Source organism: Lissotriton helveticus, chromosome 1_1, assembly GCF_964261635.1.
Source record: "Lissotriton helveticus chromosome 1_1, aLisHel1.1, whole genome shotgun sequence".
NCBI classification, from domain to species: Eukaryota; Metazoa; Chordata; class Amphibia; order Caudata; family Salamandridae; genus Lissotriton; species Lissotriton helveticus.
In genome coordinates this window covers 401,048,387-401,065,496 of record NC_136057.1, presented here as the reverse complement: position 1 = coordinate 401,065,496, position 17,110 = coordinate 401,048,387, and the positions used below count along the sequence as shown (strand labels likewise).

At 47.5% G+C, this 17,110-nt stretch overlaps 1 protein-coding gene across 1 annotated transcript in view; it reads right to left on the bottom strand.

The window, feature by feature from the left end:
- MRPS35 (mitochondrial ribosomal protein S35) overlaps window positions 1–17,110 on the bottom strand; it is a 303,716-nt gene that overhangs the window by 172,293 nt on the left and 114,313 nt on the right. Inside the window, exon 5 of the mRNA XM_078673752.1 lies at window positions 10,983–11,122. Within this exon, the coding sequence (XP_078529878.1) occupies window positions 10,983–11,122 (140 nt within the window). The remainder of the gene's footprint in view (window positions 1–10,982; window positions 11,123–17,110) is intronic.

Below are 17,110 nucleotides of genomic sequence, written 5' to 3'. Positions count from 1 at the left end.
TTGAGTGGCCACCCGCCCTCATCCATAATTGTGCAACTTGTATGTTTAAACAGTGCTTTTGATTTAACGCTTGTGCCCCTTTATTCATAAAGAATACTGGGGATTGTTTTTAGTAATAAACACATATATTTTTATAATATATACTTGTGTGGTGTCCTTTCATTTGGTATTACAGGATTGTATGTGGTAAAACAGCTCGCTTAACACGACCTCTTAAGTTAAGCCTTTAGGCTGCTTAGTCCATGCTACCCCTAGGATAGCTTGTCTAATAAGGTTGACTTACAACCAGACACCATAAGGGATTGTTTGGTCAGGTAGTAGGTGGTTCCAGAATTGGAAACATCCCCTACCAGGCCAACTTCTCACTTTGGTGAGCAGCGGTGCGGATTTGAGCTTGCTGTTGTTTTACCATTGCAATCTTTATATCAAATTGAAAGATCACATCAAGTACCTCTAGGTACATATAAATCAAAAGCTTAGCATATTAAGTTCTACTGAACTTAGTAGTTGTAGATAAAAGGGATTAGCACACCCTGACTACAACTCACTAGCAAGGTACAGTAGGAAAACACTTAGTGTAGGTAAGTGCACCACTTACACCTCACTAGTAACCATGTCTGACACAGGAAAAGCCTCAGGGTCTAATCCTGTGACAGTTGACCCTACCCAGGCAACTTTTGGATATGACAAACTAACCCGAAGAGACTTGATTGCCTTGTGCAAAGCAAGAGGGTTAAAAAGGGGCAGAAGCCCCACCTGCCAAATCCTGGTAGAAATCCTAGAACAGGATGACTTAGAGAAGGCAAAGGAAGCTTCCCTAGAAACAGGAAATGGAGAGAACCCCCCTGTAACTGATCCCCCTGAAGAGGAGGATGATGAGGACTTAGAAGTTCAGGAACAGGGTAGCCAGGTTCCAGTTGCCAGGCTTAGCCAGGCCAACTTGGACCTACTGGGGAATGGAGAGGGCCAGCACCTCCCCAGAACCCACCATGGGATTCTCCCAGGCAACAGAAGAGTGAGATCTCCCTCAGGGGACTCTCATATTTCTAGTGCCTCCAGAGAATCAGAGAGAGGCATGACTGCTTCTCAGAAAGCTGAGCATAGGGCTAGGATGAGGGCTGTCAGACTCCAGATAGAGAGAGAGGAGGTAGCCCTGAGTCAAGCTAAACTTACCTTAGCTCAAGCTAAACTTGCCTTGGCAAGAGAGCAGAAATTAAGTGGCTTAGATGTCACTGGTGGCAGCAATTTTCCAAGAGAAAAAGACAGGGCCTATGACAATAGAAACCTGACCAAAATTGTGCCCCCCTTTAAAGAAGGGGATGACATCCACAAATGGATGACTGCTCTTGAGAGAGCCTGCATGGTACAGTAGGTTCCTGAGAATCAGTGGGCTGCAATTTTGTGGTACTCCTTTTCTGAGAAAGGGAGAGACAGGCTCCTCACAGTTAGACCTGAGGATGCCAAAAACTACTCTGTTTTGAAGAGTGCTCTTATTGAAGGGTTTGGCCTAACCACTGAGCAATACAGGTTGTTGTTCAGAGACACCCAAAAAGCACAGACTCAAGACTGGACTGATTTCGTTGTGTGCCACTAAGGCTTTGGAGGGTTGGTTGCAGGGAAGTAAAGTTTCAGACTATACAGGATTGTACAATCTTATAATGAGAGAACAGATCCTTAATAACTGTACAAACCAGCTGTTGCATCAATACCTTATTGACTCTGATCTGACCTCTCCCCAAGAATTGGGAAAGAAGGCAGACAAATGGGTCAGAACAAGGATTAAGCAGAAACCCCAGAACCAAGGTGGTGACCAGAAGAAAACAGACCAGAAGGGTGGTAATCAGAATCAGAAAGATAAAGAAAAAGACCAGAAGTCTTCAGGCCCCCAAACTAATAGTAAGGAGGGTGGTTCCCAAAATGGTAACAAGAAGAAGAAGAACAAAGGTCCAAAGACACCTTGGTGTAATACCTGCAAATCAGTTTCACACTGGGGCAGTGAGTGCACCAAGGCAAATCCAGTTCCCGCCACTACAGCTCCTAAAGCAACTGCAACCCCAAGTACAGTAAGCAGTGGTGGAACACAGTCCAAGGGTGTAGCTGGGTTGACCCTGGGTATTGAAGTAGGATCTGGCCTAGTCAGAATCCCTACACAGGCAGTTCTCCTGTATGATGTGGACATTGAGTTGCCCACTGCAGTAAGCCCCACTAACCTGGGCAAATACAGGCAGACTCCCTTAATTAATGAGAAACTGGCTCAAGCATACAGGGACACATGTGCCAGTGTCACAATGGTGACACCTGACTTTGTGGACCCTGGACAGATTGTACTAGGTGAGAGTTACCTAGTGACCAATGCAAGCAACTCCACTACTTCCCATAGTGTGGCAGTTGTGAACTTCTCCTGGGGAGGGGCAGATGGCCTAAAGAAAGTTGTTGTGAGTGCAGACCTCCCAGTAGACTGTCTGTTAGGCAATGACCTTGAAAGCTCAGCATGGTCAGAAGTGGAGTACAGGACTCATGCAGAAATGCTAGGGATTTCAGAGCATGTCCTTGCCATGACAAGGGCTCAGGCTAAGAAGTGCCTTCCTGAACCAGTGGTGGATCTTGAAACAATAGACCAGCCACAACCCAAGAGAAGGAGCAAGAGAGGAAAGGCCCAGCCTTCCACCTTGCCCCAGGTTGAGGATCAAGTTTCAGAGGAAACTGATTCTGCAGTCCAAGAGGAGACTGTCTCTGAGGAGCTTGAACCTGACCAGGTTGAGTTTCTGGGGACAGGGGGACCCTCCAGGGCAGACCTGAGGCAGGCTCAATTAGATTGCCCTTCCCTTGAACCCCTCAGACAGCAGGCTGCTGCTGAGGCTGCTGGGGATGCCCAAGGTACCCATACTGTGTATTGGGATGATGGACTCCTTTACTCAGAGGCTAGAGACCCCAAGCCTGGCATGACCAGGAGGTTGGTCATACCTCTGCAGTTTAGGGGGTTCCTTCTTACCTTGGCCCATGATATTCCCCTTGCAGGACACTTAGGCCAGAACAAGACGTGGGACAGGCTTGTTTCACACTTTCACTGGCCTCACATGTCAGAGGATGTCAAGGAGTTTTGTCGCTCCTGTGTCACTTGCCAAGCCAGTGGTAAGTCAGGTGGCACAACAAAGGCCCCCCTAATACCACTACCTGTGGTGGGGGTCCCCTTTGAAAGAGTTGGAATTGATATTGTGGGTCCAATGGACCCCCAAACAGCATCTGGGAACAGATTCATACTGGTGGTAGTGGATCATGCCACCAGGTATCCAGAGGCTATTCCCCTGAGGACCACCACAGCACCTGTGGTGGCAAAAGCCCTCATTGCAGTTTTCTCAAGAGTGGGCTTCCCAAAGGAGGTGTTATCAGATAGGGGCACCAATTTTATGTCCAGCTATCTGAAAGCAATGTGGAAGGAATGTGGAGTAAACTATAAGTTTACCACCCTATATCATCCACAATGCAATGGGCTTGTGGAGAGATTTAACAAGACCCTTAAAGGCATGATAAAAGGATTACCAGAGAAGCTCAGGCGGAAATGGGACATTCTTTTACCCTGCCTGCTCTTTGCTTACAGAGAGGTCCCACAGAAGGGGGTTGGCTACAGCCCTTTTGAACTTTTGTTTGGCCACCCTGTGAGAGGTCCATTGTGTTTGGTGAAGGAAGGATGGGAGTTACCTCTCAAAAAGCCCAAACTAGACATAGTGGACTATGTACTTGGTCTCCGCTCCAGGATGGCTGAGTACATGGAAAGAGCATCCAAAAACCTGGAGGCCAGCCAAGAATTACAGAAAGCTTGGCATGACCAAAAGGCTGTGCTGGTAGAGTTCCAACCAGGACAGAAGGTATGGGTACTGGAGCCAGTGGCTCCAGCAGCACTCCAAGACAAATGGAGTGGACCCTATCCTATTATTGAGAAGAAGGGGGAAGTCACCTACTTGGTAGACTTTGGAACACCCAGGAGCCCTCACAGGGTAATCCATGTGAATCGCTTGAAAGCATTTGTGGACAGGGAGGACATGAGCTTGCTCATGGCCACAGATGGGGAACAGGAGGAAGAGAGTGACCCTCTCCCAGACCTGCTTTCTCAGAACCCTGATGATGGTTCAGTTGATGGAGTAGCCTTGGCAGGCAGCCTCACTGACCAGCAACAGATGGACTGCAGACAAGTTTTGCAGGCCCACAGGCATTTGTTTTCACTCACACCCAGCCAGACTGACTGGTGTACCCATGTTGTGGACACTGGTGACAGTCTGCCTGTCAAGAATAAGATCTACAGGCAACCTGATCATGTCAGGGATTGCATCAAGGCTGAGGTGCAAAAGATGTTGGAGCTTGGAGTGATTGAGCCATCAGAGAGCCCATGGGCCAGCCCAGTAGTCCTGGTACCAAAACCTCATACCCAAGATGGAAAAAGAGAAATGAGGTTTTGCGTGGACTACAGGGGTCTCAATGCTGTCACTAGGACAGATGCTCACCCCATTCCAAGAGCAGATGAGCTCATTGACAGATTGGCTTCTGCCAAGTTTCTGAGCACATTTGATCTGACAGCTGGCTACTGGCAAATCAGACTAGCTGAGGAGTCAAAAGCCAAAACAGCATTCTCTACCCCTAGTGGACATTATCAGTTTGTGGTAATGCCCTTTGGTTTGAAGAATGCACCTGCCACTTTCCAAAGGTTGGTGAACCAAGTCCTTACTGGGTTGGATGACTTTTGTGCAGCTTATCTAGATGATATTGCTGTCTTTAGCTCCACCTGGGAGGATCACCTGATCCACCTGAAGAAAGTTTTGGAGGCCCTGCAAAAGGCAGGCCTAACTATCAAGGCCACTAAGTGCCAGATAGGGCAGAGTAAGGTTGTATACCTGGGCCACCTAGTAGGTGGAGGCCAGGTTCAGCCACTGGAAAGCAAAATCCAGGCCATACAGGACTGGGCTCCTCCAGTTACCCAGACACAAGTCAGAGCCTTCTTGGGCCTGACTGGGTATTACAGAAAGTTTGTGAAAAACTATGGGTCTATAGTGACACCATTAAATGACTTGACATCCAAGAAGATGCCAAAAAAGGTTCAGTGGACAGTTAGCTGTCAGAAGGCATTTGATGACCTGAAGAAGGCCATGTGCTCTGCACCTATCCTGAAGAGTCCTGACTACTCCAAACAGTTCATTGTTCAGACAGATGCTTCTGAGTTGGGGGTGGGAGCTGTGCTCTCACAACTTAATCAAGATGGTCAAGACCAGCCTATTGCTTTCATTAGCAGGAGGCTGACTCCCAGAGAGAAACGTTGGTCAGCCATTGAGAGGGAGGCCTTTGCTGTGGTTTGGGCATTAAAGAAGTTGAGGTCCTACTTGTTTGGAACTCACTTCCTGGTGCAGACAGACCATAAGCCCCTCTTATGGCTTAATCAGATGAAGGGTGAAAATCCCAAACTGCTCAGGTGGTCCATTTCCCTACAGGGGATGGACTTTACAGTGGAGCACCGCCCAGGGACTGACCATGGTAATGCAGATGGTCTCTCCAGGTACTTCCACTTAGAACATGAAGACTTATCTGGTCAAGGTTAGTTTAATGTCCCTGCGTTTGGGGGGGGGTTGTGTAGGAGAGTAGGGTCTGCTATCCTATGGTCACCCCAAATTTTTGCTTTTTGCTTCACTGGTTTTCGACTACTGAGGCTGTGGGCCTGCTGATCAGACCCCCAGCCTGCTGTTCTCTCACTAAATTAATGACACATGTGCTATAGGCACATACCAATTGGAAATGGACTCCTTGTCAGCCCCTGTATAATGCACTATAGGTGCCCAGGGCATAGGGGCCACCAAGGCCTACCAGGGGCTGCAGCATATCTTTTGACACCCCTGGCTGGTTCTTAAATTGACACAACTGGCTGATCACTCAGCTGGGGTAAGGTGGTGTAATCACCCCTTGCTTAGGTATAGTATACCTATATCTAAACCTATATCTGGACACATGTAAACCTGTGAGCCACTCCTATGGAAGGCCTCATCAATCCTGGAGGCAGGGTGCGTGGTTTTATGTGAGATGGAGCTCTAGCATGAGCTGAGCCTGTCTGCAGCTGTCGGGAACAACTCCCTAAGCTGTTTCAGGATAATGCCATACCATATACTCTTAAGTGCCTTATAATCCTCGCGGTTAAATAGCAACTTTGGTTTGGCTTTATCAAAACATGTCGTGTAAAGTGTCATACGATTTGGAATACCATCCCCTCGCCAGTTCTGGCGACGGGGATGGCATTCCACCCCTCTAGAGGGGTAAGACATGTTCCTTTACTAAATGCGGTTAATTTCTCCAAAGACCTTAAGATCCACAAAATGGATGCCTCTGCCACAGACAAATGTCTGGACCCCTGCAGTTGACCGAAACTCAGCAGATGGGGCCTGGACAAAGGGTTTCCTGTCACAGGAGGGTGTCACCACCCTCCAGACAGGAGATAGTGGATTGTAGCAGGGAGGTTTGAAAGAAACCAGACACTGCCTGGGGCGCACAAGGCTGCCCCTTGCATAATCCGGCCAAACCGGTTCTGGGGCACTCCAGCCCTCGTGCCAGGGCGGCCTGGATCAAAGGAAGGGGGTGTATCCACCCACTTCCTGGGTCCCACCCATAGGAGGGGACCTAGCAGGTAATCACGCCCCCCAGATTGGAATAAGAGTGGGAGCAGTGCCAATGCACATCAGATTTCCTGGAAGAAACATTTGAAACGAAATTCTGGACCCTTGGACCTCCATCTCAACGTGGAAGCCCGAAGAATCTCCCTTGTGGTCAAGGAGTGACCACCCTGCAGCAGCAGGCACCATCCAGCCCTCGACGTCTACTTAGTTGCAGTTCCCGCCGGAACTCGAGCGACTGAGATCGACGAGATCCAGCTTGCCTGCCTTCCAACAGCCCGATCCACAGTCCCTGCAGAGCTGAGACCCGTGGAGGCGACCGGAAGCGTGGGGCACGCCATCTTGAATTGACCACGAGACGCTGACCGTGCAGCCCACGAGTGACCCTCGAAGCTGTGCACCGGGGTTTGAGAAGCCCCCACCCTGAGCTGCTCCTGAGCCGAAGTTCAGCCCTCCACACTCGACGAGTGCTGCGTGGGGCCCTTTGGCTCTATTTGGCTCAACGCGTTGGCCCGGTCACTTGCCAGCTGGCTAGTGGTCCCTGTGCCGACGAACTACCTAAGAAGACTCGTGAATCTGGTTGCTCCAGATCCACACCAGCTCCCCTGAAAAGGAGCCCCGACTCTGACCTTCCTGGTCCGAGTGAGAAGCAATCTTCCGATCCCGCGTGGATTGCTCTTGCCAAGGCTTGTTTGCTCCAAACTTGAAGCCGACTGCACCGACGGTGAGAGCCTGCGTGGGACAGATCGTGACCTGCTCCTGGACGTCGCAGATGCCCCAGAGCCCACGTGACAGCGGAGAGAAGCTCCTCGACGACCACCTGATTGCGCCCGACATTGCCTGGTTCCGTCCTGGTTCCACCCTGGTCACTGCTGAGTGACCCAGACTCTGTCCCCTCTGCTTTCAGGTACTCTACAACTTGAGTCCACCCTTGGACTCCACCGGACACTTCATCTTTAACCCGCCTGCAGCCCTTTCAGCTTCAAGCACCAAGAGCCTGCGTGTCAAAACCCGACGCCACTTCGACCCTGTGCACCCACTTCCTGTGGGTGAGGTAACTTTGCTCCGCCGGTGTTCCCACACTGGTGCACACCTCTAGGGTCTGTGTGTTAAGTTTTGTTCCTCTAGGTTCAGCGGAAGTGTCCTTAAACTTTAACTCTATGACTTTTACGCACCATTGGTTAACATTGGTGCATGCGTGCGCTTTCCGCACATCTCCCGAATCCCGAGGGCCATTCCCGACTTCAGCATTGCTTGTCCTGACTGCTCCCAGCGATTCCCTAGGCCCTAGGCCTAACCACTGTTCGAGTGGCCTCTCTTATACCACTTGTTTAGTATATGGTTTGAGTGGCCACCCGCCCTCATCCATAATTGTGCAACTTGTATGTTTAAACAGTGCTTTTGATTTAACGCTTGTGCCCCTTTATTCATAAAGAATACTGGGGATTGTTTTTAGTAATAAACACATATATTTTTATAATATATACTTGTGTGGTGTCCTTTCATTTGGTATACCAGGATTGTATGTGGTAAAACAGCTCGCTTAACACGACCTCTTAAGTTAAGCCTTTAGGCTGCTTAGTCCATGCTACCCCTAGGATAGCTTGTCTAATAAGGTTGACTTACAACCAGACACCATAAGGGATTGTTTGGTCAGGTAGTAGGTGGTTCCAGAATTGGAAACATCCCCTACCAGGCCAACTTCTCACAATAGGGAAGGTGGCTGATGTCAGAGCTGCAGCTCAGGCCAAGTATGCATCTGACATCGTCAGAACATCTCCTGTGTGTCAAGGTGAATGGGTAAGGATCAAGAAAACTATACTTGTGCGCAAGGGCTATTCTCGATTTTCTGTTCCTGCCAGAGTCAAGGAAGTAAGAGATCATGTTGTTGTACTGGGCAATGGGAAAATTTGGAACAAGTCTGTTATCTCAGTAGTGCCTGAGTCAAAGGTTGAGTTTCTGAAAATAAATTTGGAGTAAGCACTTCTGGTTCGACTCCGCCCACTGAAATTGCCAGTCCTAATAGATCTGTACCGAAGAACAATGTTGTTACACATCTTGAGCTTGTCCTGCCAGAGGTACAAATGTCAGAGGGCTGACAATGAGGATGGGCTGAAGGCCTCCGTCCTTCCTCCGCACCAGGAAATTATGAGAAAAACAGCTAGCTGCGGGTGTGGGGGCTGGCGCCTGGGTAGATCATTGACCCTGGGGTCCTGGACCCTGTCGGCCTGGTCCTTTAACTCGAAAGGACTGAGAGGCCTGTTGTTGCAGGGGTGCATTCTGGTGCTCTCTCTGCTGGTATGCTCTATTGCTCGAAAGGGGTGGAGTTGAGGGAACTACCAAAAGGTACTAAGGGTTAGCTGGCAAGATGTTGTCCACTCTATCCCACAATGCATGTGAGTACCTTCCCAGGAGTCAGCTGTTTACTGACTAAATGGTAAGGTTGGTAGCGGACCACATGCATTTAGCAAATGTTTCTATACGTTTGGATTCTCTTTCAGGTGGGGTGGTATGAAATGCATTTGGATTCGTTCTACTTATGGGCGTCTGCACAGCAACTAGGCTTTTCAGATTGGGATGTTGCAGGAGGATATCCGGAGCCCCAGAGGCATGCCCTAAACCGCCTTGTTACCTGCCTATTGACCGGGGACAAGATGACAATGTCCTAGTTTTGCCCAGGTACCAATAAGCACATCAGAAAGAGGCTCATTAAAGGAAAGAAGAGGTTTTTGACTAGTGTGCTCTGGGTTGAGCACCCCATTAGGGACATTTGTTTTGACTTCGGTTGTGGGTAAAGTAAGAACACCAGCATCTTGTAAATTATGGGAAAGGTTATCATCATCATAGAGGTTAACATCATCATAAAAGTCATAATCTGGGTTATCGTCATCAAATTGTTGGGCTAACTCAGGGTCCAAATGGCCATAAATAAGTGTTGGTTGTGATCTCTGGAAGGGATCTGGGGTGTGGTTTGGAGATTGGACAAAAAGATCGACTCTGCTCCCGGCGTCGATTACATTGTTGCAGGTGTTAAGGCTCGGATCAGAGGCATTTGTTGCAGAGCCAAAGACAGCATCCAACACTGCGCCAGGGCAAGAGTCGGTGGAGCAGAGCTCAAGGAAAGGGTCTACCTTGGGTCCAGTTAAAGTGGCACAGTCAGCTTTGGGGACGGATGTGCTGGTAGTAATCAGACTGGAGACCACCTTCAATCCTTAGGGCCCGAAGGAGCTCCGGAGGGGTACCAAAGATCTGGGCCATGGGCAGTCTAAGCTCATGAAGCTGCTGTGGTGTCCTCAAAAGCCTAAGGATATTAAGGTACAACGGGAGCAAAGTCGGAATTGGTTCCGAAGTCGATAAACGACGCCACGGCCTGGAAGTACTTGGGGCATTGCGCGACTCCCAACGGTGGGAGTGAAGGGACGAAGGAGAGCGGTGCTTGCACGGACGATCTACTATATCGAGTATACAAAAAGTGATGGATGAAATGCCTGAATTACTCTCAGCCCTGGTAATTACTAGGGCCATGTTATTTTACAGACCATGCCACCTCAGTTTGTACCCAGCCATATGCAAATCAGTCTTGACCCTGCTCCTGCTGAAAGCAGTCGAGCCGAACTGCCAGGCTAGGTCCTTCATGAACTAGAACACAAGCAACCTAGGACCAGTTTTGTCCTTGAATCATTAGTTAGGGATAGCTTGGTTCACATGAACCACATCTGGGCATACCTGTTCCACTTAGCGCACCGGTGCCATGTATATTCGAAGCAAACAACAAATAACCTCCTCTTCCACGATCATCCATTACCCCAACAGTTCTAAGTAACTCTACATTTTATGTAATTTTATTTTCTATCCACTGTCCACTTTTGTTTCCCCAAGTTTATCTGGAAATGTGTGCAGGCAGCAGAATTTTCAATGTCAAATGTTTTTTGTACATCTGGCAGTGGGGGGCAATTACAGATCCTCCAAAGGGGCAGGAGCCACAGCGCTTATGGTATTGGTGGAGTAGGCTTACAACCAGTAAGACACCTACAAATAAAGTTATCATAGGATGTTGCCTTTTCTCCTTAATATCAGCCTATCTGGATGTGTGCAAAGAATTGTGGCAGACATGCGGGGCTCTCACTTCTTATGCAAATAATCATATCTGCATTGACTATAGAGGTATGCAGCACCATAGAACAAATGTAGTGTGACATTTCACTGTGTACCTAGGGTAAGATTGTCCGATTTAATTTGCAGAGGCCAGATTTGTTTCCTTTACTTAATATCACTGAAACCAAAACCATGACCCCACACACATCTCTTAATTATACTGAAAGTAACTGTAGCACTTACCCTCAAGGTCACAACTCTTGCTTTGGGGTTACGGAGAGATGTTCCGGCTGAAATGTAATCCACTGTCTCAGTTTCAATTGGAAAATGTTGCTCGCATTTCGCATCCGTGTCCAAAGCAGCCGGCCACTCGGTGCAGAAATCTGAGGAGAAATTGAGGGTGGAAAGTAAGTTAGCCATTATTGTTTGTATATAATTTACAAGGATATTGACAGCAGTGGAAAGTAAGGCTCTTTAAATAGCATGGAAAACCATATTTTCAACCCCAGTTGACTAGAATGATCTACAAAACACGCCCAGCCATTTCTTGGTTTCACCCCTGTAATAAAATAGCCTTCTGGAAATTTCAGTTGTATAAAAACCGTAAAATCGATTCTCACAAGCAACTATCTGGGAAACAGTTTTTATTAGTGCTATAACAGCAATGGTACCTAAAGCACACTTCTTACCAGCCAGCAGACCCAGCAGAAGTGTAAACATTGAACAATGTTCCTTTCTGATTGTTTCTCATTCATAAAAGAGGCTCCGCATTCAGAGAAGACCTACACTCTGCATAAGGTAATATATCTAGCCACGCATACCACAAAAATGTATATCGAGAGACAGTTGATATCAACCAAAGAGGACACATCTAACATTATATGTCTCTTAAGTATACCATTCTTTTTTAAGCCTCTCTTACCTACCAGATAGCTTTTAGCAGTCTGTGGGTGAAAGCATTTGCCAAAGCTTATTTTAATGTCTGGTTTGACAGTGCAAGTTATATTGTTACAACTGCTTTAAAATATGAATAGAGTTGGCTGTCGCTCCACCTAGAAGAGCATTACTCGTTTATATTATACTATTAGCTACTTTAGAAAAGTACTCTCAATCAGCACACTGGAGGTCCCATTCACGAATTCATATTTCCTATAGACATTCAAATAGAAAGTAAATCTTTGTGTTACTTTTTCTCAGCACTGGTAAACAGAGCAGGCTTTAATGTGATAAATAGCATTGATGTCGACAACACACAAACAGGTGGCACATTAAAGACGGCCTATCGGCTTTGCCAACACTTTTATTGTTTAACAATGTTAGAACTTACATTGTGTAATTAATATTGTATGTAGTGTGTTTCATGACGCTAGCTGTATTTTATCCCATGTCCTCTGATGTGTTTTGAACTCTGTAATGCTGTTATATTTATTAAATGTTTTTATCTTGTGTACTTTTATGGCCATGATTGGCCGAATAAAGTTTTGTGACTGGCTGAGTAATTAAATAAGTAAATACCCTCTAGAAAAGCTCTGCCTTTATAAGCGAAGTACTTTTAATTTAATATATTTTCCAACACACTAGAAAAACACTTCTGCCACACTGAACAGATCAAAGACTGACGACTGAGCTTCATAAGAACATCTGTTGCATTTGGTTAATTTCAGAATATACAGAGGACTTCTGTCGCTGCTGGGCCAAACTATCTCATGACGTTCAAAGCTCAGTGCGTACAGGCTGGTGTCAGGAAAGAGTACATGGGGACAACATAATTTCACAAAGTAGAGGGCTCAGAATAATAACAGACACTAAAGTACACACGTGCTGTGGAACTTAAGGATTTATTGGCAAGACTCCCCCCTCAAAAAAATGAAACGTTTCATTTTTTCTTTACACCGCTTTATGCGATTTTAATCGGATATCTCTTATCTGCAAATAAGTAGGTGTATATTTTAAAAATTTAAAACACCAAACTCTGTTGCGTAAAAAATCAGAATGGACGAATAGACATTTGTAAACAAGCATTGGCAAATCATACAGGTCAGGATTTAATGAGATAAGACATGCAGCACAAGTACCTTAAAGCACTAAACCTGTGGGTAGGTCCGATCAATGCAAATATGTTTAATACATAAAACCACACAAATGTAGGAAATGAAAGTCGGTCTATAATGAAAGCACTTTTGCTTCAACAGAATCTTGTTTTTGCTTCTGTGTTTAAACAAAGTTGGATGGCAAGCAAGGTTTCATTGTAGACTATCAATACAAATCTTTATTTCAGGAATCTGCCATAAAGCACAATTACAATACATATCCCAGATAAAAAAAAACTTAAGAACAATATACATTAAAACAAATAAATAATACATTTAAAACAGTTAATAGAATTCATTTCAAACTTGTTATTACAAAATATGTGGAATCAGTGCACACTAACCACCATCACTAACTAAAAGCTAGGTGCGGTTTAGGAGGAGCTTTGTGCCTCAGGTGTATCTGGGAGGAATGGTTGCAGGCTCGCCTTTTGCATAATGCTCCACGTGAATGACAACTAAAGAGATATAGCAAAAACCAAACTTTGTCTCACATCAAATTTTAGAATACGAAGAGCCTCTACGTGTCTCCTGACACCTATGTTCTGACAAGCTTGAACTAGCCATTTTCACCTTCTTTCAGGTAGACTGGACTGAAGAACAAAACGTGCTCTTTTGTCTCCTTAAAGTGCACCTGGCTGGCTCCGGCATGGTAGCCCATTTAGCACTGAAAGGGGCAAGCGGTAATGTACTGTACCGAAACGGAAGATGCAGCTTCCTGGACAAGGAAGTCTCGATTCTCATCAAGGAACTGCTCTAATTTAAATTAATCCTTTATAAGATTGAAGGAGTCAGTCAAGGTGCCATAAGTGGGTTGAACATGTAATTGACTAATTTTGTACGATCTATAATTTCCCTTTAAGACTGCTTTCTTGATTACGGCAGCTGCCTGCGGATCATCCCACAAGTTCCCACACCCCATCTGTCCCAGGGTCTCTCTTATATATTGGATTCAGGGTACACCCTGAACCAGAGATACCTAGGACTTCCTTCAGCCCCTCTCGATAGGAGATGAGCTCAGGTGTGGCCCAGATACGTCTCCAGTACAGGACTGGTCTCTCGCCCAGCCCCTCGGAGATTGGCCCGATCCCCATATCAAGCCTAAGGGGAAGCAGAGGTGTTACGAGACTCTTCATTGTTGAATTAATTAAAATTGTTACAATCTGCTGCACTTTCGTATGTAGAGTGAAAGAGAAGAGGAGGATAAAGAAAGAATGGATAAAAATTACAGTTCTAAAACCCATAACCATCGTGTGGATTCCACCTAAAATGTCTGGATTCGCTAAGGTTTATAAAATCGTTATGAAAGTGTCCCAGGCTGAATCTAAAGTGCTAGTTCATTGAAATAGCAGCTGTGCCTATAGTTCCATTATAACTTGGACAGGCCCTTTAACGCAGTGGATTAGTGTTTGTTTTAATGCACACCTTTAACTATTCCAACCTTCGATTAAGAGTGTCAATGGAAAAAGCCGGCGTTTAAACTCAGTTCTATGGATGTGGATGGTCTGACGTGCACGATTGATCTTCTTAGCTTGATTGACTGTATTTCCTTCTTTGCTGTGTAAGCGTAGAGTCGCTGTGGTTCTGGCTAGATGGCCAGAAAATTGCTGCTGTTGGCTTTTGTTGTATTTGAGAGGGTGACCCAGATTGCATCTGTGAATTTCCCTAATCTGGCTACAATTTGTACTGTTTTGAGGGAAAAACACATGTCTGAGACTTCTCTGCAATGTCTAAGACCATGGGTCCTGCAAATGGGGACTACCAGACGATGTTGCTCACTGGCAAATTTTGGACGGCACACAAGAGGTGAAACCATGACTCGCGATGGTAGCTACATAGTTGGCAATCAAGTAAATTGTCCCGTCTGGCACAAGATGGATTGAAGTCCGCTACTGGTAGTGCAAGAAGCCTCCTATACAAAACTTTCTTCTGGGTTTGAAGGTCAAGGTTTGCTCGAAGTAATCAATCAATCAATCATGCAATCAAAGGTTTGTTAAGCGCAACTACTCCCCGGGAGGGTCTCAAGGCCTTGGGGGGGGGGGGGGGGGGAGGAGGGGCAGTGGTTGCGCGCAGCTCCTAGGCGCTTATGGAGTACCATCAAGAGGCCAAGAAGATCCTGAGGTCTTCAAGGGCCCACCAGGTCTTCCAGGGCCCACCAAGGTCTGTGCAGTGGCCGGACGCTCGTGGTGATACGGCGAAGATCCAGGTCTTGAGGTCCTTCAGGAACATGGACAGAGTTGGTGTCTGGCAGAGGTCGAGAGGGCGGGTGTTCCATGCCTTGGCTGCAGGGAGGGAGAAGGAGCGGCCTCCCACTCTGGATTTCTTGATGTGCAGCACCGTCGCGAGGGAAAGCTGGGCGGAGCAGAGGGGTCTTTGTGGTGCGTGGAACGGAAGACGGTGGTTTATGTAGACGAGGCAGGTTTTGTGGAGGGCTTTATGGGCGTGGGTGAGAAACTTGAAAGTGATTCTCTTCTCGACGGGGAGCCAATGGAGTGTCTGCAGGTGTTGGGTGATGTTGCGGTGGCGAGGTAGGTTAAGGACTAGTCTGGCAGCGGCATTCTGGATGTTTTGGAGTCTGCGGGTGAGGTTTTTGTTGATCCCGGCGTAGAGTGCATTGCCGTAGTCCAGTCAGCTGCTGATGGGGACGTGGATGACGGTTTTCCTGTGTTCGAGGGGAATTCAGTTGAAAGTTTTCCGTAGGAGATGAAGGGTGTGGAAACAGGAAGAGGTGACCGCATTGATCTGGCGGTCCATTTTGAGTTCGGAGTCGAGGATGATTCCGAGGTTGCGTGCGTGGTCTTTGGTTGGGGGTAGGTTACCGAGAGCGGGGGCCACCAGGTGTCGTTTCAAGCTTCAGGATGTGGGCCTATGATGAGTACTTCGGTTTTGTCTGTGTTCAGTTGTAGGCAGCTGTTCTTCATCCACCCGGCGACAGCTTCCATTGCATCTTGAAAGTTGTGTTTCGAGGTTTTCGGTTCGTTGGTCAGGGAGAGGATGAGTTGTGTGTCGTCTGCGTACGATACGATGTTGAGTCCGTGTGATCTGATGATGGTTGCACGTGGGGCCATGTAGATGTTGAACAGAGTGGGACAGAAGGAGAACACTTAGAGGACTCCGCAGATGGTCAGTGTGGGTTCCGAGAGGAGGGAGTCTGACCCGATGCGTTCAGCCGGAGATGAATGAGCGGATCCAGTCCAGGGCTTTGTTCTGGATTCCTGCATCATGGAGTCTGTCGGCTAGCGAGTGGTGTGAGACTGTGTCGAATGCCGTGGAGAGGTCCAGGAGCATGAGGGCCACAGTCTCCGCTTTGTCGAGGAGGGAGCGGATGTTGTCTGTCGCGGCGATGAGGGCGGTATCGGTGCTGTGGTTTCTCCTGAAGCCAGATTAGGAGGAGTTGAGGATATTGTGCTCTTCGATATAGGAGGCGAGTTTCAATGACTCACCGGGTATGGAAGTACGGCGATCGGTCTGAAGTTCTTGAGGTCGCTGTGGTCCGTCAAGGGTTTTTTCAAGAAAGAGTTGATCTCGTCATGTTTCCAGTCATCGGGGAAGGAGGCAGTCTCGAAGGAGCGGTTGATGAATCTTTCTAGCTCAGGAGAGATGATGTCTCTGGCTCTGTGGTAGATGTGGTGGGCGGCGGTGGCTGTTTTGTAGTTGTCTAAAACCCCAACTCCGCTGGGGTTTTGGAGCTCCTCCATAGTGTTTCTAGGCATCTGCAGGTTCGTCTGGATTCCCGGAGTTCGGTGGGTAACCAGCAGGCTTTATTGGCATGAGGGTTGAAGGACTGCTTGAGGGGCAATGGTGTTGACGTAGTCAGTGATCCATTTGTGTAGGGTGCGAGCGGTGGTGGTGGCACGTCGTCTGAGGTGGTGGCAGTGGGGCCGCTGAGGGTGGTTGCGAGCTTGTCGTCAGAGATCTTGTTCCAATTCCTGCGTTGGAGCTGGGGTGGGCGCCTGCAGGAGATGTTTGCTTCAAAGGTGAAGTGGACCCATCGATGGTCTGTCCATCGGAGTTCAGAGGTGTGGCTGAAGGAGAGAGATTTTCCTGCTGTGAAGATGGGGTCGAGTGTGTGTCTTGCTGAGTGCGTGGGTCCTGGTACGATCTGATTGAGTCCGATGTTGTGGAGGTTTTCCAGGAGGGAGGCGGAGTTGGGGTCTTGGCGGTAGTCAAAGTGGAAGATGAGGTCTCCCAGCTAAGTGTAGTCAGTGGAGGTAATGGCATGCGGGATGATGATATTAACAAGAGATAAACTCTACCTATTTAACTTAAACATATGCAATA